We start from the raw sequence: 25523 nt of genomic DNA on the forward strand, positions 1-25523 counted from the left end.
CCATAAAGATCCATAGTCTACTGATGAGCAAAATGTCAGAAAATATCTCCTTTTAATTATTTTGATATATTATCTTACTGTTAGACTGTAATTTTCTTCTACTAATACATTCTTCATGATTTCCTAGGATATTCCAGTATACTATGTTGCAGCCATAAAAATCATCCTCTGGAGTCATCATGTTAGAAGAAATTGTAATATTGAAATCTCTAATATTCTCGAAACGGAGTTTGCAGAACGATTTTATTTCCTTCTTTCAGACGTCGCGTTTCGACCAAATGCTTGACAGCAAGAAATAAAATTCTTATAGTTCTGATTTCAAGTTGCTGATGATCTTCTGTTTTTTATCGATAAATTGAAAAATGTATAAGGTAAAAAAATTGGATTGGATTGAATTCTGCACTTTCATCGATATTTTATTTTTTACGAACATAGATAAAAGCATATCGTATTTTACAGTATATTACTATACAAGGTTATACAGCAATTTGTGTATTCTTTTCTCTCACGTCAGCGTATTGCCAATGTTTCTCTTTTAGTTGTCGACCAAGGGAAAAATATGACACTCCAGGGTGCTTAATCGAGGCACTGCCTAAACATTCTTCCCCGTTGTATAAAATTGCAAACTGAAATTACAATGAAACATTCGAGTGGATGAACAAATATTATATGATCTGAAATTTTTTTTTAATTGATATACAAAATGAAAAATACCTGTCCCTCTGTGATAGCTCTCAAAGGCTGGCTAAGTCTAATTATTAATTCATTGGTTAAAGTCTTGTGCACTGTACAGGGTATTACAGAATCTCTATGTTGGAATCGAAAATCACAATTGAATATCCTAAAATGCCCATTCAGTTCCTTTGGCTCTTCTGATATCCAATGAGGAACATCAGTTTTCACTATATCTGAGTACAATGCTGGATGATTTGTCCCTGGTACCTACAAACATTAATGAATAATCGTAATCCCATTGAATACCTATTGACAACTTCTCTTAAATTATTTCTACATACTACGTATATAGTATTAGTTTCCACATTCTTCTTATATACAAACATCGCGTCCGAACCACTTGCAATTCTTGCTCTTTGGCCAATTGTCCAATGATGGAAACCCATATGTTTTTCAACTACTTTTCCGGACTCTATGTCTACAAAATCTCCTGGTTTTTCTGGTATATACTACAAGTACAAGATTACCTTAATATTAGAATACGATGGTTGCAATTGTAAATTACTATTAGTTTTTCGATCAAGAATGGAAACATTGAAACTGATTTTTCTTACAACAAATTTATATAACGGAAATATATGTATATTAATACATAATATATATAGTATATACCTCTGATATGAAGTCTTGAAAATTTCGTTTTCCCACAAAACATATACCCATGCTTTCCTTCTTAGAAGCAACTAAATCCAGTCCAACCTCCTGGGCAATTTGTTTAACATTGCATTTCAAGTAGTTTCCAAGTGGAAACATAGAGTACCGTAATGATTCTTGAGGTACCTGGCTCAGAAAAAACGTTTGATCTTTATCTTTGTCTTCTGCCGAAAGTAATTGAACATCTGAAAAGTATTACATGTGACAGTGCATAAAAACGATGCGAATATAATTGTATTATATTTAAAAAGTATATACTTGTATCTGGCTTAAAATTCTCGAGGAAAGGACCGAAACTTGTTCTGACATAATGTCCAGTGGCAATAGCGTCAGCTTGAAGTTCGGCACGTGCGAATTGGAAAAATTTATCAAATTTAATGTGTCTATTGCACAAGATATCCGGATTAGGAGTGAGACCATTCTGATACTGTTCTATTAAGTAACTACAGATAATGACACAGGGGTTAAAACATTACTTCTTGAATAAATATATATATAGACTTCAAAAATAGAAGAAATACCTGAAGATATTGTTCCAATATTCTTTTACAAAGTTGACTTGTAAAAGAGGTATTTTCAATTTATTGCACACCCATTGTGCATGCTCATAGTCTTCTTCTATGGTACATCTCCCGGTTTCGTCGGCAATATCCCAATTTTTCATAAACACTCCAGTAACATTGAAGCCTTCGAGAATTCTATGATTAATATTTGGAAAATATTATTGATCAACGTATCCTGCTAGACCTTACAAAATTTTCTAATTACCTTTATTCTTTAACATAAATGCTGCTACAGCACTATCAACTCCACCAGATATGCCAACAATCACTTTTTTAAACATTTTGAGGCTACTAAATACTTTTATCAATAGAATAAATACAGTAATCAATTTTTATTCCATGAATTACATTCAACTGCAATCTTTTCTATTTATTTACGTGTGGATCATCTCAATAACTGGTTTATTAATTCGACTATTTATGTACTGCATGGAAAGATCTATTAAATAAATACGCATACAATTTTAATATATTGCAAAAGGCAACATTTATTATATTATTACACAAAGTGTACTGAAAAGTACAGTTATGATCGTGATAGTACAATTACATATGTTATCTTCTTTGTTAAATACACGAGACTATCGTGTATTGAAAATTATTTTATTCTTTATTTGTATAATATAAAAATACAAGAAAAGAATTACAAGAATAACCTTTGAACGTTTTCTTTGTTTTTATTCATATTTCATGCATATTTCAAGATTCTTATAATATTTGAATTCATATTGATCGTTACACGGGCATAACTGTGAACAATAGAATTTCTAAAAGAACTTATAAATTAATGGATATCATAAAGGTTAAAAGAAAATACCAGATCGATCACGTGGTGTCGTGTATGTATTATTTACATACGTCAAAGAGGAAATTAGTTAGGTTCTGGTCCGCTCGATACAGCGCTGCTGCCAGCGCTATCGTTTCAGCAAACGTTCAACGAATACATATAGCGCTTTACAATCCTGCCAAAAACAAACGTTAATAAAACTGCGAATACAATCGTACATTATGAAAAAAATTCAATGAAATTTTCGTAAAAAATATTGAGAAAGAAACGACAGATATGATTTCGAATCATTTGATTTTTTCTCGCGTTCCCCGCCAAAAGTGTGGAATGGAAATCGGCACTGCGTAAATGAAGAGCGCGATGGCGCTCTTCGCATTTTTGGCATAACAGCAGAGCAGAGGAGCGCGATCGCGTTCATCAGTACTCAAACGGTTAATAAAAGAACAGGGTATACTCGATGAAATATTGTGTGTATAGGTACATACAAGCTTCCTATAATATGTACGTATACATGTTGAGTCTGAGACTATTTGTATAGTTCAGTGTTTGAATAAATAACTACCAGATAACTACTTTAAATTTTACACCGTTAAAATATTATATTTCAGGTAAAGTTCCATTTAAGTCAGTTTAAGTACCTCGATATTATTTGTATTAATTATTAAGGTATATCTACCTGTCCATTCGAGAGTTTCTTCCGGGAGTAATTCCCACATTGTGTGTCCACTGAGCTACATCAAGAATTTTTCGATTTCATTATCAAACGCAGTATCCATTTGTAAGAAATACTCTCGAGATTTGGCGAAAATTTTACTCTCGGATAGACATGTAAATACCTTTATGGTAGTATTATAATGAAACTTAAACTATGAATAAAAGAAATAGACCTCTTTGTAAATTTGTAGGCTCTATGGAAAGATAACACACTGTACAATACAAGTTTTATAAAAATTCCAATTAAATATTAATCATTAGACTACGGATATTTATGTAATTTCCAATTTTTAAAGAGTGCAATTAAATAAAATCCTATTTTTAATGGGAACACTCTTTGTAGATCCGAAACAAATAAAAATAATACTGAATTCTAGTCAAACCTTGTAATCAAATTTTTATATTATAGCATTTTTTGAAAATTTCCATAGATGCATCAAGATCCACAGTCTATTAATCATGTACAGAATTCATACATTACTGCACACATGATATTTCAATATTTAAATTCCAATACTTAAGCAGCAATATAATTAAAGTTTTAATTCAAGCAAAAATATAAATTTTGTGCAGAGGAATGGATTTTGAGGAGCAATATAGACAATTAAAGGAAATGATAGAAGATTTACCTCCGTGACTTTCTTCTCAGAGGGATTATACACACTATGATTTCATCGAACAATCATGGGAAACCACCAAAAGTTTTTATGCAAATCAAAGCAGCACGATAAGGAGATTATGGCAGACGCTATGGTGATTAAACTGCTAAATACAAATTTCTCTGCCCACTATTCCAGCTGATCGTTTTGCTAAAGTACAGAGAGAAAGAGCCTCCAAACGATAATCTTAAATTGTTCGGACGGACTCTTTACAAAGAATCACAAGAAAATCCTTTTCATTGTGAAATAAATATTTAAGTAAAACAAAATTTGTGAATCTGCTACCCTCTTTTACAAAAAATAAAATAAGATTGCTGTCTATAATGCATCTATCTTAACCGTGGACATGTAGATAATATACACATCTTCTGCGGCTTAACCAAGTTTTTATAGATTGTTCATTTACTGCCACATGAAATACATTGACTCGTAATTGATAGCACACACCTTAAATCAGAATAATATTTTCCTAAATAAACCAAACGACTTCAGTTTTCCTGCCAAGCTAGTTGGATTAGTTTACTAGATGACATGTAATGAAGATTACATTTAGTCTGAATTACGAAAAAAATAGTAGAAGTTACTTTTCACGTGAACGATTAAAAATGGTAAAAACGTATGTAACTTGTATGAATCGACAACGCATATTTTTGAAATTTTCATTACTGTTTGGTCAATTTATAAAAATGTTATTCTGATGAAAAGTGTGTGCCATGAACAGATCGTATATACAGGATTACGAAGCATTGTTTTGGTGTGGGTTATATGGGAGCTTAGGATACTATGGATTTCTGTATTATTCGAATAGACATGGAAATTGTACGAAGGAAATCGGTGTATTCGAAAGCATAGAAATTTGACGAATGGGTTGCACTCCCAGATTCGAGCGTCGCGCGTAGGTCGATGCCCGAAAATCCTCGGCCAATCGACGCGCGGCTCTCTGCTCGGGAACCAGTCAAGCACGTTGACAGATATGCAACGGCTGCTCGCAGGAGGTTGCATATTTCGAATGGCAATTTATAGTGTGGAGAACAACGTATCGCGTGCTAGTTTCGTCCATAGGATCAGACGAAATTCCGAAGACGATCCTCTGGTTTTTGAAGAAATGCGCGTTCTCGGTGCAAGTGCAACCCATTTTGCGCAGTTTCCATGACCCAGATTACGATGGGGAGTTCGCTCGCCTTTCGGAACAGCTGTTGGCCGCGCGAACATGTCGGCAGCGGGGAAACGCTTGGATATTTCGTGGACTGCGCGCGCCTCTTGGCGGCGAAGCCGCCACAATTTCCAGGGCCGTACCAACAACCGACAGATTAGGCGCCACGCGATTCTTCAATTTCATCGACGCGATGCGACGACTTTCTTCGAAAGATGTCTGGCACTGTAGTTTCCTCGCGCGATTCCCCGCGACACCGTAGACTTTTCTCAAGTGAAAATCACCGATACCGTTCTAGAGCCAACGAAATGTGATTGGTTTCGTGAAAACAACTCGCCGGAATAGTATTACACACGATTTTCTATGTATCATGCTAACTGGCTGCCGTGTGTCGGTTTTTCGAGTTTTTTTTCGTTTCACACAGTGTTCGCAGAAAATGTTTCGCGCTGTTATTCAAGTTCACATGGATTTCCATGCGTCTCGCTCGGACCGTGTCAAATCGCCGTCTACTATGGCGTAATTAAAATTCCATATGCTGTGAGAACTACGATAGTGTACCAGCGAGCAGAACTACCGAACTTGTGTGTAGCTTCATAAATTAATTTATCGGTGTATTACTATTAAAACATGACTTAACGAAATACTCTGGTGCGAGATCGTTCGAACGAACGTTTGACGGCGTGTTATTCAAGACTTGTGCTATTTGTATCGATAGATAGAACGTTTTTCAGAATGTTCGCTCGTTCGCGTAACGACCACCACGAGTTATTACGATAACGCGTGCATATAAAAAAAAAGAAACGAAAAATTTGGAGGAGTACAATGGTCAGATAAATAATGGATATTCGTGGTTTTTCGAAATTCTAACGTGCAAAGTGTTGTCAACGATCGTCCGGGGGGAGCGTGGTCTCGCGACAAGCGGCAGAAAAAAATACAATTCCGACAGGCTCACGCGTGCGTAATTATCATGTTAATACGTTTACAAACGATTGCCCCCGTAGCGATTTACATTCCGAGTGATTCCGGGCGATCTAAGTTTGGTTAGAAGCCTCTGCGTAAAGTTCGTGTGGAAGTAGAGAGTCGTGGCAAATAATCGATGCACAATTTTTAATGAAAGTTCCGAATGAGAGAAAAGTCTCTTGCTCAGCGAGGGCCTGTTCGTGTCACGTATATACGAGTATACGCTTTGCAGGAGGTACCCGAGTGGTTGGTAACAGAGACGCTTAGCGGATGAATACGGTCCTGCGCGATCCCCTCCACCTTCCTCATCCCGCTATACGACCAGTCAGTTCCTTGTTTGCCATACAAAATCCAATAGTTTGCCTTGTACCTCGAGAGTGCGAGTATGCCTTTTGCATTTACCTTTTTTCCCGTTGGAAAAAGTGCGGTAATCCATTCGAGATACTCGCGAAAATGTGCATTTTATTAAGTTTGTTTACACACACGACGAGATTTCGACGGCACTGAGAACGAGACCCGGGGAAAGAGAGAGCATAGTGAATTCCTGTCGCGAGCACAGGCCGACCGGCCCGTTAAGGCTTCGTCGATTTTTTGGTCGTGAAAAAACAACGGAGCCGAAGCTTTTGTGCGGAAAGTCAGTTCGGACCCGCCGCGAAATAGGACCGATTTAGAGCGGGCGAGGTGGTGCGAGTGCCGAGAGGTGTACCTCGAGGTGGTTCCTTTGTAGAAGGAACACCGCAGGACGATTATTTTCACTGGAGCTCACGGGAAAATGTGTTATGTATTTACGTGGAATATTGCGTAACGTCGAGGGCCGGGAAGTGTTTGGAAACGTGCAACACTGACAAACCTCGCTTCGACGACTTCACGGGACGGCCTGTGTGCGCGTCCGTGCAGCTGGCTTTACCGGCTCTATTTCGTCCCTCTGCCCCAGCGAAATCCCCTCGCGAGGCCCGACACCGCGATCGAAATTTTACCAAGAAAGAAATACCGACAACCGACCTATCTTCGACACCGAAGGGCACAACTTTCATCGGCGATTCACCATTTCACCTCGACCACTTGCTCCTGGACACCTCTTCACTCGATATCACCCTGATGCAAGGACGTTCAACTTCTTTTCAGATGGAAATTGGTATGTACACATCTTGCACTAGGCTGCTGCATACAAATATCTATTTCCTTTTGATCAACTAGACCCATATAGATTCTCTTGAATAGCATATATTTCGACCTGAAGGCTTGATGTAACTTTTTTTTTCTTCTGTTTGGCTGAGTGCTAAAGTTTCCCATGGATTTTCACTCGTTCAAAATCATTTTTCTCGTCGACTATATGGTTCCTATTGATTTTTATGGTAGTTGGAAACCACTGTTATTTTTTATTCAGTGAACAGAGAGAGAGAGAGAGAGAGACTCAAATCCCAAAGCCAGTGTGTCTTAAGTTCACCTCTTCTTTTTTTCAAAAAATGACATTTCATATGTTTTCTATTTTCTTGCTACTTGCAATGGTGAAATGATTTTTTTTCAAAGTGCCTCAGTTTTAATGCAGCAACAATAGAATTGATATCAAGTGTAATTTATTTCTTATTTTGAGAAACAATAAAGCTCTGCATAAGATCTCTCTTTTATGTAATGAAATTGTGTACCTTTCATCTTCACTAACAACTCTAAAATGATACTGTAACTTTGAAATGTAAGGCATAATATACTCTGGCTTAGGGTACAGACATGGATTTTTAAGCATTTGAAAAATTGGAATTATTTTCATTTAAAAACCATCTTTCATAGGTCGAGATCTATACAGCAACTTTTTCAAACAAGTCACAAATGTTTTTTTTAAATAATATTCGTGATGTTTAAAGTTCGTAAGTCATAGTTAAAGATATCTTCAATTTCCTTTTACAATAAAATCACTCGAGCAAGGTAACATGTAAAAACTAATTATTCTCATTACTGAGAACATATAATGTCTGAACAAGATTGTCTATTGCTTTCAGGAAATAATGACGATCGCAAGATGTATTGAGATTCCATCGAAACTTTTGCACTTTCCCATTATTTCTTTCGAGTAGGAGCATCAGCCTTGCCCTTTCGAAACACGAGGATGATAGTTGTACTAGTACATGGAACTTTAAGAAAATACTTCTTCTACTTTTTATTAAGCAGGATAAGACAAGTCAATTTCTTTTTAATTTCAATCAACATTTGTGAAGTAATTATTATATACAAGAGGCAGCTTTCTTCTTCTGCGATCCATCTTCGCAACGCGTGTTTCTAACATTCAAGTTCTTTCGAGTTGGCGTAGCATACATTTCTTAAAAAATAATGGAACACGAACTAGGACTGGATCTTGAAAAGTAGCGTGGATAAGTTGCAGGGAATCTTCATCTTCTTTCAGTCCTATATAGTAATTGTAAATTAAATAATGTTTGTATCACAACAGAAGAATCTTACGTTTCATCTTCACCAATTAAATATCTGTTTTGTATTTCTCTTTCTAAGTTGGTTGCACTATATTTGTGCAAGGTCACGATAAACTATTATATGGACACATATTATATAGCTACAGAAGCAATAGGTTATAATTATTTTTATATAAAGCTTATATTACTGTGTAGACTGTGAAAGTATGATTTATCTTCTGGATTACGCGTGAGAAAGTATTATACATGTGTATAGACATTAGAAAGAATAATCTCTGACGCGTAGAACATTATAAAATTAGTGTAGGATATCCAACAATATTCAAGTACAAATATGAATACAGCAGGAGTATATATTCTGGTCAGAACTACATTTATTTATGCATATAAAATGGATTGATCAGCTTATGAACACAAACGATGCATAATATTAATGGAACGTGTGTAGAAGCAAAATCGAATCATTGGTAAATAATATATATTTAAAATGTACATTTATTTTGCATAGGTCTACGGTATACATTTATATTTATTTATAGTACATAATCTTATATCTTATAATTTCTATTATTCAATTGCATAATGATGAAAATTTTAAATACATAAATGGATGCATGCGACAGCATGGCAAAGTGAGAAATGTACAAGAACAATAAGCAATCACAGTAACGAAAATATGGAAATTTTATGTGTGCATAAGCTACTGCTAACTATGCTCGATTTTCCTCGAAAGAGAATTCCGACTTTTCTCTATTTTTTTTATCCATATTATACTTACATATAATATGTAGTATGGAGCATCTTTGATGTGAGGTTATATCACCTAAAGATCATCGAATCCAAGGTTTAACAAGATATCTTTTTGATTTTCCCTACAGTTTATTTGTTACAGCAAGGTTTCACATCTATATTAATTTGAAAATACAACCACGTGCACAATAACGATTTAATATTATGCAATATATATAGCAGTTGCAGGTATGAGTAATTCAATTATTTTTAACTAGAAAATCAAGCGAGAAAATGTGATCGGACACTATTTGGACATTCCGAACGAAGTCGCGATCGAAAATAATGTAATGTTCAATCGAATTAATATGCAGACGTGGAGAATTAATTACGTGGAGTACAAACACATTTAATATCGTTGCAATCGATAGTAATCTAACCAGAAGAACAACGATCTTTAATTGGTTCACATTCTTTTACGAGAAGAATAATAAACGTTCACCTTATGGTCGATTTTCTGATCACTTTTACGTATCTGCGGACGAGAAGTTTCTTCTACGCACGAAGTTACGGGAAAGTGTTCGCGGAGCTTCGGTTTCGTCCGACTTCTGTCACACGAAGCGCGGCGCATTCAAACTTTTAAATATGACTCTTCGAATTAAGTCGATTCCTATAATAGAATCGGATTCAATTTTTGACCGATAATTCTGAATTGCGCACGGGTTCGTTTTCACGTGCCTTGGCTTTTGCGGCACGGATGCGTCGCGTCATTTTATCGCCGTAAACGAAACAATACCGAACACTTTCGAAGCTGTACGAGCTCTTCCGTTTGCCTGTGGCGCGCCAAACATACCTACAACGATATCGCGCAGCTTACGGCATCGTAGCAGACGATTATTTCAGTCAAATCGCTAACCTTTTGTTGTTTTATTTCTATAAAACTAACAATATTTTAAACTTTAAATGATATTACGAAGAAGAATTCGTTCTTATAGAAAAATTTCAAAATTAAAATATTTAAACGTAACAACTTTCGAGCAATATTTTTCAAGTCACCGGAAATAATGTTATTTTTTATTAAAACATTAAAACAATTTAAATTACTGTTTCAAGAGTCTCGTACCGAAAGGTTTTCTTTCAATGTATTTATTTTAGTACTAATTTCTCTATGATTACACTCGAGAACGATTACTTTTGTGTAACTTGATGACTCCACAAAATTCAAATTCGAACATAAAGAAAAAGCGCGATAATACTTAATCTATTCTTTCAACCGATCTGATTCTATTTTTGGCCAGTGATAGCCCAGAAACCATTTTTAAAATTTGTTTAGACTATCGAAATAATTGTTTTGAAGTTGTTAGTTCGAAAGTCAGTTATACTTACGAATACACGTGCGCTTACACACCTATATAAAGTTTGACCCCTTAGCATTCGTTTACATCAGAAGTAACAGGTGGATCAAGTTTATGTCGTTAAATAAATCTATTTATTCGCGTACATATTATGGGAAAATTCACAGTTATTTTTATCAGTAGACTGCGGATCTTTATGCAAAATAAAAATTGTCTTCATCGATTGCAAGAAGTAGAAATTAAATTGAATGTTATTTCTTCCCGTAATGATTTTAATAGAGGAAAAATCATATATTGATATCTTCAATTTTTATAATTTTCCAACAATTTTGAATCTCATGTACTCAATTTTGCTATAAATGCATCAAGATCCGCAGTCTATTTATCAGATAGTGTAAATTGGATACTTTCAATGCCTGGTACTTAATATTAAGCATGTTTTCTATGGGCCTAAGGCCCATTTATTTCGAATAACGGGGGGAGGGGGATGAACAGGCGAAATATGCGTCTACAGGACAATTGTCTCTCGATTCGTAGCATTTCCAATGTGATCTGCGATGAAACGCGTTCGCGGGCTGGACGAGGTAGCATCACCAGCAGCAGCAACATTAAAGCACTCGTCAGTGAGTGCAGGAAGTGGCTTAGGTGGCGGAGGAGGTGGTTTGGAGTATCATTCAAGCAGTGGAATAGGCGTTGTTGTACCTGGCCAAGCAGTTCGATCAGTTACTTCGAAAGAAATGCCGGGAAGTATACAATTCGGAAGTGCCCAAGCTCAACAGCAATACCCTGGAGCAATTGTTGTGCCCACCTCGGCTCCGTCCCCCATTAAGGTACGTTACCGTGCGTCTAGTCACAAAAACTATTAAGAAAAACTAGCTAGAATTTTGTTCTATCGATTTTCGAATTTTTTCCGTATTTTTAACCCTTTCCTTAGTTACAGAAAACTCCACCAAAGTTCGAACACAACGTTTTGGCGGGGACTATAGTCAGTACGTAGCGGCGCTCAAGCGCTAAGCGGTGACTATAGTTGTCTTTAGTAAGGAGAGGGTTAATTTTTGTATTTTTTTTTACATGTGTGTATAATTGTTCCTCGTGGAATACAAATGCAGAGAACCGATGCAGCGGCGAATGAAATTAATCCGCTTAAAAGCGGCCCGCCGAATTATACGTCCGCACGGTATGCTTTTGTAATTGGCGCGTTAGTAAATTCGGTTTCGTAATGTAATTCCCACTATTTAATGCGGGATTGTTTAAACAAACACACAAGTGTTTTAATACCGAAATCACGTATCTTATTAACGCGCCACCCGTTATGTTTTGTTGTGTCGCAAAATTTATGGTCAATTTCGTGTGTCGAGCTTAGTTTTTTAATGGTTCGTGAACGCTTTGTTCGTGTCGTGGATATGTTTGCAAATTGTTGTGTATGTTTTTTCCAGGGAAGTGGATCTGCAGGACTTAGTTCTACGTGTAGCAGTAGCAATGTAAATACTGGTGGAGGGTTGCATAGTGGGATAGGTGGTGGGAGTAACCATAGTATGGGTTCTCAACAACCTGCACCAGGAACACAAAGTCAAGTTCACAGCCAGCAACAGCCAACAATAAGGCACAAGGTTCATATTCGAATGTGATATGATAATAATTTATGAATATTGAAAACTTCAATTTTCTGACGCCTTTATGATTATTCATGTGAAGATACTTTCACGAAAATAGTATCTAAGCGACTTGGTGTACAGTGACTGGAATAATGATAGGATTCATTGTTTAAATAATTATCTCTGTCGCTCCTATTATTTCAGCCACTGTATTATAATATTTCTTGAATTGTCTTGCAAACGGAATTTCATAGAAATTTTATTATTCCGTTCGTAGGTCCACTCTGGCAATGTAATGCCACTAGCTTCTACCCCGCCGGGCTCTAGTCTAGGTGGTGGTAGTGGGTCCCAGCAGTTTCAGAGATTAAAAGTAGAGGACGCGTTGTCTTACTTAGATCAAGTCAAGTACAAATTTAACGATCAGCCACAGGTATATTTCAAATGATATTAACAATAAAGATTTTATGCCTGCAGAGTTTCGACCAGTTCCCATAATTGTATTGTTTATTTGATTGTAGGTGTATAATGACTTCTTGGATATTATGAAAGAATTTAAGTCCCAGAGCATAGACACTCCAGGAGTTATAACACGAGTGAGTCATTTATTCAAAGGACACCCAGAGCTTATCGTTGGTTTCAACACGTTTCTTCCACCTGGATACAAAATAGAGGTGCAAGCGAATGAGCAAGGATACGCATTTCAAGTATCCGTCAGTATACCGAGTCCCACTCCTACCCTGTCGCAGCATTGCACGGTCAATGTTGGCTCGCCTCCTGTAGCGAGTCCGCCAACACAGCCAGCGAAAGCTCCTCCAGTTTTGCAGATAATGCACGGGTAAATCATTGATATTCTGTGAGCTGTTTTCTTTGGTAGTATCATTGAAAACTAATAAACACGATCTTTCCTTAAACTAGGTCTGGGAACATACACCATCCCCACCTTTTAAACAATAATTCCAACAGCAGCTTAACAGTGCATGCGCCATCGCCTCCACCAGTGCAGACGTACAACAATTCACATGTTAGCGCAGCACAAGCTCAGGCTGTGAGCCAAGCGTTAAGTCAGGCCCAAGATGGTATACCTACCAGTGGGCAGACACAACAAAGCCAGCCAGTTGAATTCAACCATGCAATCAATTATGTTAATAAAATCAAGGTTTGCATTCAACCAAGAGAATAAACCAACGATATAATATATGTATAGAACATTTATCTTATCTTGGAAAACTTTTTCGATATTTTAGAACCGTTTCCAAGGCCAACCGGACAAATACAAACGATTCCTAGAAATTTTGCACACTTATCAGAAAGAGCAACGGAACTTAAAAGAATCTGGGCACATGGGCGGCACGAGTGGGTCCGGTGGAGCGGGTGGTGCGAAGCACTTGACGGAAGCAGAGGTTTACAGTCAAGTTGCCAAACTGTTCGAGAACCAGGAGGACCTGCTCGCTGAGTTTGGTCAATTTTTGCCGGATGCCACCAATCAGCAGAGCTCACTGGTGAGTGACACAGAACAAGTAATGCTCCTGATTTACATTTTTCTGAATACTACATCTATACCGGCGAACTCTGATTGGTATTAGTCTGTTATGTTTCAGAGTAACAAGACTGCTACTGTTAACGATCACACCACAATCGTGAAGAAGCCTATGGGCCCCAAGGCACCCTACAACAACTCGGGTAACATATCTCGAGAACTTCGAGAGTCTAGCGGCACTGGCACAGTGGAACGTGAAAGTCGCGACCATAGGGATCGTGAACGAGAACGGGACAGGTCCGGCGTAAGGGACATCAACAGTGTCCAGAAATTCGTGCACAACACGGGACAGTTGAAGAGGAGTCCGTCGTTCTTGCCTTCTGTAACGGCCGGCAATTCTCACCACATACAACACGGCCCACCTCCCCTGAAGAAACATAAAGTGTCGTCCATGCGCGAATGCGTTACCATAGCAGAGGCTGGGAAATATGGTAGTCTGAACGACTATGCGTTCTTCGACAAGGTTGGTAGTCTCCGTTTCAAAGTATTTCTATTTCTAAGTATTAAAGATCAGTTCAAGGAAAGAAAATATATATAAAAACCTTAAAAGACCTCTTAGCTCTAAAATATTTGAGTTGGATGTGAAACAGTTTCTCTACGTATTTAGACCACTCTGTGTGACGTTGAATGCAGCATATCTTGGAATGTGAATGTACTTTCTAGGTTCGGAAAGCATTAAGGTCTCAAGAAGTTTACGACAATTTCCTGAGGTGCCTGGTCCTGTTTAACCAAGAAATAGTTTCCAAGTCTGAATTGGTGCAGCTGGTCACGCCATTTCTTGGTCGTTTCCCTGAGCTCCTGCGGTGGTTCAAAGATTTCCTGGGTCATTTGCCCGAGTCTTCTACCACCGCTACGACCAATGCGTCCAGCAACATGAATGTCGAAGCGCTACCAAATAACGTTGTAAGGAGTCACCAAGACCGTCCTCAAGGTGATCTGGCCATGGAAATCGACTATACGGCATGCAAACGTCTAGGGGCGTCGTATTGCGCGTTACCAAAGTCTTACGTTCAACCAAAGTGTACAGGAAGAACGCAGTTGTGTAAAGAGGTTCTCAACGATACATGGGTGTCGTTTCCGACTTGGTCCGAAGACAGTACATTTGTAACATCGAGGTTTGTGTCTCTGTTGTCGTTTGCAGGGTGTTCAGCATTCGTATTCGTTTACAAAAATATAGTACCACTTTTCCCTCTTTTCTTTTTTGCTCATACTTCTCGTTTACGAGAAAAAACGCTGGCTAGTATATGCGTGAACACCCTGCGTACTAGGGTGGCCCTTTACTGCAGGTGTGAAAAATGTTTGTTTGAGATTTTGTTGGTCTAACCCCCCTAAATTGTGATTTAGAAACAAGTTTATGTGTGAGGTAGTTCTCAGCCCTTAAAGATGGGGTTTTTCAGTAGTCAAAAGCGCTAGATAAAAGATCAATCTAGGCCGCAATCACCCTCAAGGGTCCTATTTTTACGTTCACGAGGCGTAATTTGCATTGTTCGGAAAAATAGTTATATGCGTAGCTATATGCTTCCGAATAATGCTATTTACGCCTCGTAAACGAAAAAGTAGGACTTTCGAGGGCGATCGCGGTCTAGATGACTCTTTTATCTAGAGCTTTTGACTACCATCTTTCCATTTTCGAGAAATGAGAAGGCGCATCCCAAACCCTTGCAATCCTGGAAAAACAAATCTATCTTAATGTTGTTGATTTCGCTTATATCAAATTTAGGAGGGTCAGTCCAGAAAAAGATCGAAATTCTAAAAATAAGGACCACTCTACTGTACACGCTTGCATCCTCGGTCAATGGATGGTTCGCATAATGTGTTAATGTAATTTATATAGGAAAACTCAATACGAAGAATTCATATACCGTTGCGAGGACGAGAGATTCGAGCTGGATGGCGTAATAGAAACAAATGCGTCCACGATCAGGGTTCTCGAGGGTGTCCACAAGAAAATGAGTAGAATGAGTCAGGAGGAGCTCCAAAAGTTCAAACTCGACGATTGCCTTGGCGGTTGTTCTCCTACGATTCATCAAAGAGCCCTGAAGAGGATATACGGCGACAAGGCCGCCGATATCATAGAAGGCCTTAAGAGGAATCCCGTTGTGGCAGTACCTGTGGTTCTCCGGCGACTAAAAAGTAAAGAGGAGGAATGGCGGGAGGCTCAAAAAGGTTTTAACAAAATCTGGAGAGAACAGAACGAGAAATACTACCTGAAATCCCTGGACCATCAAGGGATCAATTTCAAGCAGAGCGACGTGAAAGCGTTGAGGTCTAAAAGTTTATTTAACGAAATCGAAACACTGTACGACGAGAGACACGAACAGGTGGACGATGGTACCGGAGACGGGCAAAACAACAGTGGTCCACACCTTGTGCTACCCTATAAGGACAAATCTGTCCTGGACGATGCAGCTAATCTTCTAATTCATCACGTGAAGCGTCAGACGGCCATCCACAAAGAAGACAAGCAACGAATAAAGCTTTTATTGAAGCATTTTATACCCGATCTTTTCTTTCATCCGCGTCAAGAACTCAGCGACGATGAAAGAGACGAAGATGGTAAGTTCAGCTTTTTCTCTTATTTTTCTGTGTACCTTCTGTTCGAACATTAAAATATGAAACGTATCGGACGAGTCAAATCGCAAATTTCAGGTTGTTTATTTTACTGCCACTAAAATTGTGAAGATGCTTTTGTGGGAAATTTTTAAACAAATTCATTCGTTGTATTTTTGTAATTTTTATAAGGAATTCAAAATGAGCCACTTTGGAGCTCGTAATATTAAGCAACTGTGTTTGTATAACAAAATGATGGCACCCAACTCGTATTATTGTAACAGATGAAAAAGAAGACTTGAATGTGGCAGCGTGTAGCAATTCCCAATCAGTGACGATGAACATTTCGCCGTTGGGTGGTGGCCTCCAAGCGAACAGGAATAAGGCGCCGGTATCTCCGATTCCGTCTTCCACGTCGATTAAAACCGAACCAGACATTAAATTACCTATCCATGCCTTGTCAAATGATCCTGATGAAGCGTACACGCTCTTCATGGGTAGTAACAATTGGTACCTTTTCTTGAGGTTACACCATATCCTCTGTGAAAGATTGACAAAAATGTACGAGAGGGCTGTCGCTCTTGCTGAGGAGGAATCGCGGTACAAACAGCAGCGAAAAGAGAGCACAGCTGTTGCTTTAAGATTAAAACCCAAAAGTAAGTGATACACTATGCCTTTATGTGTACGAGTACAGTAGAATACTTCATAACGCGATCGTAATAATAGTAAGATTATTTTGATCTAATGTACCCAAGCAATACGAAGAATCAGAATAAAATTTTGAACTTAGGGGCACCAATATTTATTGCGTTATAGAGGGTTCTATTCTCATATAATATTTCATGTATTTATAAATTAATGTAATGAATCTGACACACAGATGAAATTGAAATAGAGGATTACTATCCTGCATTTTTGGATATGGTTAAAAATGTCCTAGACGGCAATATGGAGAGCACGGCGTACGAAGATACCTTACGGGAAATGTTCGGTATTCACGCGTATATTGCCTTCACGTTAGACAAAGTTGTAACATACGCTGTGAGACAAGTGAGTATACATTTTTATAGTTTTGATCTTGTGCAGAAGTATGTTATGCTTGGGGTACGTTAATCTTTACACGGAACTCTGAAATGTTTAGTTGCAGCATTTAGTTTCGGATCCTATTTGCCAACAATGTATGGAACTGTTCCAACGAGAACAACGACAACCAAAAGAAAGCAATGGCGCGGGTGGTTTATGTGCTACCGCGTACATGAGACTTGGTGCAGAAATGGCGTATCAACGTAAAGCTGAGAAAGCCATGGCAGACGAGAATTGTTTTAAAATATACATAGTAAGTATATAATATTTTTTCACATTTCCGTGTTTCTTTCTAACAACTTTCTATGTTCTTTCGATTTATAAAATAGAAATTAAAGTTTTCAATTTAGCAGCACACGTTGCATGCACCTAAGATTCTATAATAATAAGAATATTGTTGGATAGATGCTTGTTGCGAAGGTGTAATTTTTTGCTGTTACAGTATAAGAAGGACTGTAAAATGACAATGGAATTATTGGATACGGAAGGTGATGAGGCGATGGACAACAGTTGTAGGGAAAGAGAAAGGGAAGGAGTTACAGTATCTGAAAAATGGTCTACGTATGTTGAGAGGTTTTCTGCTCCAGCTGGTCAGACTAGTCCGAAAGACACCCCTACCTTAACAGACAATGAGCCGACAACCAATCATCCTGTGAGTAACGACCAGGCAGCAAGGGGGGGGAGGGGCAGAAAGCGCAAGAACACTGACATTAGCAAGAAGGTATAGGATCCACATCCCTTTTCATAAATCATTGCCAACGTTGAAGTTTACGTTCATTCGTAATTTCATGTCTGTGATTGGAGTTGTACCATTGTCATTCAGTGTACAACTAAATGTTCCAAAGAACGAAAGTTTCTTATCAAAACTTTCTTCTCTGTATTATTTCATGTGATCGTTATTTGATACGGAGGGAGGTATTCGTGCGTGAACGTTTTAAATCGCAGTCAGGTACTATTCCAGAGAATTAGTCTTCAAAAGTATCTTTGTTGACTTCCTTACAAACAAACAAAATAGAAGAATATTTTAGGAATCAAACAAAGTTGCAGCATGCATATATACATATATATATATGTATATATGTGTGTATGTATATTTATACATATACTTATATCTATATATATACACACATGTGTCTATATATATATATGTATGTATATATGTGTGTATATATCTCTCGGTTGTTTGCTAATACGAGGAAGCTACGTGGTCATGATCTGCTATCACCAACGCTTTATTATGCGAATGGGGTCAGAGCACTGGTTCACATACTTGTCGTTGCATAGAGATCGCAAAAGTTTGTATACATATAAACAGAATGAACTAATATTCTTTTAATCGCAGAAAATGAAAAACTGAAGGTCATATATATTTATTTTCGTAATATTTAAGGAGATAAGAGAAGTACATGATTTCCATCTCAGTGCGTCCAACGTGGTGCTGTAAATTAAGTGAAAATTCTCGCAAAATAGTGCACTACACAAACGAAATCCCCCATTCTTTATTCTATATAATATATTCGCTCACACTTTTGGTGTGTTTGCTACACCATTAGACGTTATATGACAAATTATAAATTATATTTCTATATTTTAAATATCGACTTATAATAGGACAACGATATCTGAGTAGTAATTCTTTCAAATCTCCAACACTGAAGATTGTCAAGAGCATTCGCAAACATGCTACCGCTGTTGCTGTATCAATCGTCGATTTTCTGTAATTGCTTTGCTTCATCGTTTTTTTTTTTGTACGATGTGAACAGCTTCTAGGTTGACTTGTTGGTCCGTGTAATCATTCATCAGGATTTTTCTTTTCGATGTGGTGATATTTTCTTTTATTTCGGAGTTTTTATCGTTACGCTTTTAGGATATTTATATATATATATAAAAAAAGAAAAAACGTTTCGATAGTGACCGCACGTTGTTTGAACTGACGGTAACAGAAAGTTCTATGTTTATTCTTGCTTTTTTTTTGGTCTATTTAAATTTTATCTTAATTTTAATATTTATTTATCTCGTGGTTATTCAAGGAAGTTTTTGTTTGTTCTATATTTATGTTTCCAAAAAGGATTTTATACATGATGATATACAAGGAATCACAGAAGCTTCCAAAGCTTACAAAAAAATGTAGAAATTTCAAGGTTCATTGAAAATGACTTGCTTTCATGTTGAAAACATGATCGGCGTGAAGTGAATTAGTCGGGTCAACGAAGTGAGAACAAGGAAAATTTTATGTGTACATTAATCTATTGTCCATTAACGTACTGTCTCCGTACTTGCCCACCTCGCGCGTTTCATTAGAAGAACAGTGGCTAAAGCTAAACTAGAAGGTGTAGTTGTGGGATGAACTAGTAATGACGAGAAAAACGTGTAACACGGATCGAAAAAAATGTACAAACAGAACAGGAGAGGGGACACACGGCATACACAAATGAAGTCATACGAGTAGTGCCATAATGAATTGTAAAAAAAGGAAAGAGAATTATATTAGTTTAAAACGAACGCGTAATATTTGATATCGGTCAATTCTTAATGTTTCTTTCATTTTCATCACACTTATTAATTATAACTAGATAAGATCGTAATTCCTAGAATTTATAAATCAGATAGAATTTAAAAAGGAATGTAAATATTTGATATAAATTTGTACATATGTTTTTTGATACGCAAACATAGGTCGACTGGTAGTGTACATCACGAACTTGTAAAATTCTACTATTCACTGTCATATTCGGATCGTTAGTGAAGCCTTTGGAAATGTAATATTGATATCGGCTAGCGAGCACATATTATATCCACGCCACATTCTGTCCATGCAGTAGTTCCAGCCATTACGATCGTTCATCTTTCCTCAGCCCAACAAAATTTCTAATTGGAAACAACAAATGTGAAAAGAGGATGCATAATTACCACGGCACAAACTCATTCTCAATGCATTTCGAGCACATCCAAACAGATGAGACATACTTTCTCATGGATATCCGATAAGATCGTTATCTTTCAATTAGGGTATGTTAACAGAACATTTAACACGTTGACGACCAATCTAGCAGCTACAAAAATACTATAAAATCAAAGTGACCTATTTAATCACACAAAACATTAACAAATGTTTTTATATATTAACCAACTCAACGCTCAATGTATCAGTGCAAACATTAACTTTTAAAATTACACAAATGATTTTGCTACGGGCAGTCACTGTGTTAAATCGTTTAGATCTTAGGTGTTAGAGGCCGTTTCTTGAAATGGTCATTCATGAGTTTCGATCGAATTGAATTAATTAGTCTTGGGGTATAAATATTAGTGCAATATTCTCTGTTACATTCTCAGGACCAAGTTCACTGGTTTAAAAGAATGTAACCGGTGACAACTAAAACTGGAAATACTGTATCATGGCGTGGATCAAGCGTGTTCCTGGCTCAAACTGTTACACCATTGTGAATCATGTATTATAACACTTTGCTGTGTAATATATTAATGTAATAAGTAGCGAAGCAAAGGTTATACACTGTAGCATGTAAATAGAGAGTCATTTGTATCTTTTACTTCATTCGCAGCTTTGTTTGTGACACGTAACAGTATAAAACGTCGATATCTTACGGGAGATAGTTCGAATATTTGCCAAAGGTTTCACGGTTTCAGCTCACTTTCGGTTTAATGCTGTTGCTTTTGCACAAGAAGGTCTTTTCCGGTATCCCTGAATGAATTTTCATTTGTGTAATTTTATATTCCTCCCTTGAGGGAACGCTACGGAATACTATTCTGGAGGAGGTATCAATTATTTTCAGTTATAAGAATTGTTACTAATTAAAAAGTTAGCTGGTGTATCTGCCTCGGTTTCGGCGTCGTAATTTTTATTGAAACGATCACTCATTGCTTGTTTTAGGTCTCGACGATTTTGTGAGCTTGTCGATTTCATGAAAATGTGTTTCTTTTTTTTTTTAACAAAACCTTTGTCACGTTCAACAAATTACATTAGGAGTTCTTTTTAATGAGTCATTGGTAATGTCTTGCTAATTTTATTGTTTGACGTCGAGATATATGTTTTTTTATATTTTATCAGGCAACAGATACTCCGTTTCTTAGTTTCTCTTCGTTATAGTGTTTTATATAGTATATATATATTACGTACATTTTTGTGACCAGAGTGGATTTTCGGATACCAGTGTTTTCGCAATGTTGTTTCCTCCATTGAGAAAAAGATAACACCATCGTATTTTGTACAAAATGTAAACATGCATTTTTCTCACAAAGCTCTGCATTACGGAATTTTAAGCGCTATATATAGATATACATAGAAACAGAAAGAGAGAGAGAGAGAGTTCTATACGTACCACCGTACGTGTAATTTATATATATTTTTCGTTCGTTTAAACAGTCGAATACGTTTTTATTAGATAACGTGGCACAAAGTTTCATTAATTTAACGATATACATATGCATATGTGTAATTGTTGCCACAGATCATCTGATTTAAACGTTTACTGTGACAATTTGTAATATAGTTTCACCTGAGACACTATGAGATCGAATGTGCAGACAGATTTTATGTGATTGTTATAAGCTCATATCTCCGTTTTCACTTTACGCAGTGAATTTTAAACTCTATATATATATATAAGACATATATATATATACATACATATATATATATATTTTGTAACTGTAATCTGTATATGAAACAAATATACATATAATGATAGATAACAATAATATTGTATAGAAGAGAGATATTGAAATACATGAACAATGCTTTTAAACATTATTGTCTAACATCATTTTGTACCACTAAATTTATTACTTTGATTCTCCATTTTTTATGAAAGAAAAAGAAAACAAAATAAATAAAAGTTCTTTGCCTGTGCTGTTTACAAGAAAAAAAAAGAACAACAAAGAACAAGAAAATGAACAGAGAATATTTTTTATTATTGTTACATTTAAATATTTGACAATCATAAGCATTTAATTCAGATGTTGAAATGTTATGTTTATCCTCATCTGATTTTTTTTTTCGTTTTAGATATTTTATTCTTTAGCTCTCTGATTTGTTCTACTTATTATTGTTTCAATATTTTGTCACGTTTGTTTGGGTATTGAGAGTAATATATCTCTTTTCTAACACATCTATACTTGAGAAATAGTCAAGACCACAGCTTCATATTATTAAACGGTTTCACAAGAATTATGTTGATACTTTTTCTATTTTTTTATGCTTTTCATACTCGTATGTTCATTGGTCATGTAGGAGTGCACACATATCATAAATTGAATGCAACAAAATTATTTCATCTTGTGCTTTGCATTAATTTCATTAATGTGATGCGACCATTGTTTTATTATTGTTCAATGTTATTGGTATTGAGATGCTACAGTTAAATACAATTTTCTATGACTATTTAATTATTGTTATTTGTGAATTTTATTCATATAATACCGATAATGTAGTAAAAAATAGTAAAGCAATATACAGCCAGTTTCTTTGGAATTATCGTCTCAGATATTCTTGCTTTTTACACAGAGAATTACCTGCATAAACAATGACAATTTTATGTTGATTCATCGAACATACCCTTCTGACCTATCCAAGTAATTCCAAATTAATTATTAGTATATTTAATTTATAGAGAGTGCAACTTCATCGATGTATATGTGATGAAGTTCACGCTATTGTGCAATTAAAATCACACAATGGAATGTAGAATAAAAAAAGAAGAAGTAATAATAGTAGACTCAGTAATAAATAAATATTATTACTCCCATTTTTATTTTAACTTATTTTACGTTCCAAATAATACTTGGTTTTTTTTCTACACAGAAGAGGAAAATATTTCTTTTACACTCTACTGTTTATTTCCGTAATTCTTCTGGATTTTATTATTTCAAATTCGATTAATTTTGATTACTTGCAGAAAAGGAACATGAAATGATGCTTAAAAGCATAAAACGAAATATTTGCACAATGCTGTAAACAAATTTATAAAAAGTTGTGCCATGATAAGATTTTTACATTAAGTATATTATATATAGTACTAATTTTTTTACATTGTAGTTTGGCGGATAATGTTATTAATATTTTGTACTTGCAAATTCATATCCTTTCCTTTTAGAAAGAATAACGTGAAACGATTGTTGTAGATGGATGGGAATGGTTGGAGTTCTTTAGGCAGAATCTTGGCAGGACGTAAACCTGTATTTCTATATCGTAATGTAAGACAGTGGAGGAAAAGGGCTGCACGAATGATGTCAGTGTCTATATCTAACGCCAATAATCCTGATAAGGGTGCAGAGTAAGTATTTATCAATGTATTGATTCATACAGTCTTTATCTTCATTTAAAAAATGTTTTTCACTAATCATTACTTTCCTGTTCCAGATCATCTGACAAAGACAAAGCACTTGACTCTGTGGATGCAATTCTAAAACGACCTGCTGGTTTAAGATTAGCAGATTCTGGGGATACATCTGACATTATTAACTCCGATGAAACCCAGTGCAGATTTAATCCCAAAAGTTACCAAATGCTTTACGTTGCTAGCAAGGAAGCATTCCTTTACAAACGGAACTCGTTCAGTCGTGCCAGAGAGGTAAAGTTCATTTTCTTATCTTTCTAATTATAAAAGATGATGAAATAGTGTATTCTTCTAGACAAATAGAAATATTTTTCAACGTACCATTTTGTTTTCTTTGATAGTGTCATCCAGCTGTGACGAAACACTTGAACTCGAAGTTTCACCAGTGGTTGGCGTCTTGGGTGTCGAAAAACGTGGCGGACATACAGCACCGGTTATGTCAAGACTGGTTAATGGGTCGTTACGAGAATTTAATCCCTCACAAGACACGAGTGATCACAGACAATGATCAAACTAGATCACCGTACCGACAATACAATCGTTATCGAGTCGAACGTTTGCAACCCGACCTTCTGACAGAACCATGTGTATAATCTTACATCCCTTATAATTTCTTTACTATCCTTTGAGAATATATGATTACTACTGAGAGCTCGTTTCGATAATCTCGTACTCGTGGAAACTTTTTTGTTAATAATTAGATAAGAAAGATAATTCGCGAATCCAGGGCAAAAATGAGACTGATTCTTGGCCCCGCCTTTCGCGTTTACGATCACATATAGAACGTCTTGTTTTGCCGATGGAGATCACCGTGGACGAAGATAGTTAGTGAAGTGGTCACGAAAGAATCATCATTCTTTGTTACACACTCATTGCATTCGACTGCGAGAAAATAACGTTCGGTTCTTTAATTGTACAGGTACGAATAAAAGATACGATGCCAGTGGAAATATCGCTGACTCGTTAAATTGCTATTTATATACAGATTTACAAAGATTCACTATAGTTATAAATAATGAAATTCGCGAATTGAACGTTTAAGAAACGATAGATGCACGCGATATTTCCAGTTGTATCGGATATAAGCTTGTGATCAGGTAATATAAGATGTTTAAACGTAACGTTTCTTTTTCTACAACGACTCATTTACCATCATACTAGGTATGCATACTTCAAGTAGGATTTTACATAAGAGAGTAAAGTTAGAAGAAAACTTTTGATACTTTATGTAATCTTAAACAATTTAGACAGGATATTATATACTATCTTAAAGTAATTATTGTGTATAAGTGCAGATCGCAGATTCACTCAGTTTTATTTCATCAGATATTTTATTTTTATACATTTCCGAGATTCTCACTAAAAGTATTAGCTTCCGTTGTCAATTGTGAAAATTTTTATTCATAGCGAAAACAGGAAAGAGTTTGAACAGATAATCGAATGCATGTTTAATCGCAGATCAGAGCAACTTCTTGAAAATTGTATACCTTGTTGAAACAATAAAAATTTTAAGAAGTCTTTTCTGTACAGGATATAGTATGAATAGTCTTTGCGGTTATTTCTGGCAATGGAGAATAAAAAAGAATTGTTATCCGAAGCACTGTATGTACAAAACAGTTTTCGTTTAGAAGTTTTTAATAACTTACTTCTCTTATTTTATCGTGGACTAATTG

At 36.2% G+C, this 25523-nt stretch overlaps 2 protein-coding genes across 8 annotated transcripts; one reads left to right on the top strand and one right to left on the bottom strand.

Annotated features, from left to right (window-relative positions):
- Positions 1-395: 395 nt before the first annotated feature.
- Positions 396-3729, bottom strand: LOC143211230 (mitochondrial tRNA-specific 2-thiouridylase 1). 4 transcript variants are annotated; one of them, XM_076428706.1, is made up of 9 exons: positions 3416-3729; positions 2770-2914; positions 2158-2391; positions 1911-2076; positions 1648-1832; positions 1348-1574; positions 1017-1184; positions 715-942; positions 396-626 (listed from the first exon to the last, which is right to left on the bottom strand). In XM_076428706.1, the coding sequence occupies exons 3-9, from the start codon at positions 2231-2233 to the stop codon at positions 477-479; spliced, it is 1200 nt and encodes a 399-aa protein (XP_076284821.1). In that variant the 5' UTR covers positions 2234-2391; positions 2770-2914; positions 3416-3729; the 3' UTR covers positions 396-476. The 4 variants fall into 4 exon arrangements, with proteins under 4 accessions (XP_076284821.1, XP_076284820.1, XP_076284823.1 ...); XM_076428705.1 differs by having other exon boundaries at positions 2770-3729; XM_076428708.1 differs by having other exon boundaries at positions 1911-2087; positions 2770-3722.
- Positions 3730-5028: 1299 nt separating this feature from the next.
- Sin3a (SIN3 transcription regulator family member A) lies at positions 5029-24836 on the top strand. Of its 4 annotated transcripts, none has more exons than XM_076428693.1 (17): positions 5032-7360; positions 11270-11562; positions 12169-12342; positions 12605-12757; positions 12846-13162; positions 13243-13483; positions 13572-13826; positions 13911-14327; positions 14528-14979; positions 15699-16420; positions 16699-17070; positions 17295-17464; positions 17556-17750; positions 17940-18149; positions 23636-23787; positions 23874-24084; positions 24192-24836. In XM_076428693.1, the coding sequence occupies exons 2-17, from the start codon at positions 11290-11292 to the stop codon at positions 24441-24443; spliced, it is 4566 nt and encodes a 1521-aa protein (XP_076284808.1). In that variant the 5' UTR covers positions 5032-7360; positions 11270-11289; the 3' UTR covers positions 24444-24836. The 4 variants fall into 4 exon arrangements, with proteins under 4 accessions (XP_076284809.1, XP_076284808.1, XP_076284806.1 ...); XM_076428691.1 differs by having other exon boundaries at positions 5033-7360; positions 17940-18218; XM_076428692.1 differs by having other exon boundaries at positions 5033-7360; positions 13926-14327; positions 17940-18218.
- The last annotated feature ends 687 nt before the right edge of the window (positions 24837-25523 follow it).

This window comes from Lasioglossum baleicum, chromosome 8 (assembly GCF_051020765.1).
Source record: "Lasioglossum baleicum chromosome 8, iyLasBale1, whole genome shotgun sequence".
NCBI lineage: Eukaryota > Metazoa > Arthropoda > Insecta > Hymenoptera > Halictidae > Lasioglossum > Lasioglossum baleicum.

Excerpts from the sequence above, each read along its gene's own strand:
- LOC143211230 (XM_076428706.1), bottom strand. The coding sequence starts at position 2,233 with ATGTTTAAAAAAGTGATTGTTGGCATATCTGGTGGAGTTGATAGTGCT. Across the intron at positions 1,833-1,910 it reads TATTGGAACAATATCTTCAG|TTACTTAATAGAACAGTATC; the intron begins GTATTTCTTCTA and ends CATTATCTGTAG. Across the intron at positions 1,185-1,347 it reads TTCAAGACTTCATATCAGAG|TATATACCAGAAAAACCAGG; the intron begins GTATATACTATA and ends TTGTACTTGTAG.
- Sin3a (XM_076428691.1), top strand. The coding sequence starts at position 11,290 with ATGAAACGCGTTCGCGGGCTGGACGAGGTAGCATCACCAGCAGCAGCA. Across the intron at positions 12,758-12,845 it reads AATTTAACGATCAGCCACAG|GTGTATAATGACTTCTTGGA; the intron begins GTATATTTCAAA and ends ATTTGATTGTAG. Across the intron at positions 16,421-16,698 it reads CGATGAAAGAGACGAAGATG|ATGAAAAAGAAGACTTGAAT; the intron begins GTAAGTTCAGCT and ends TTATTGTAACAG.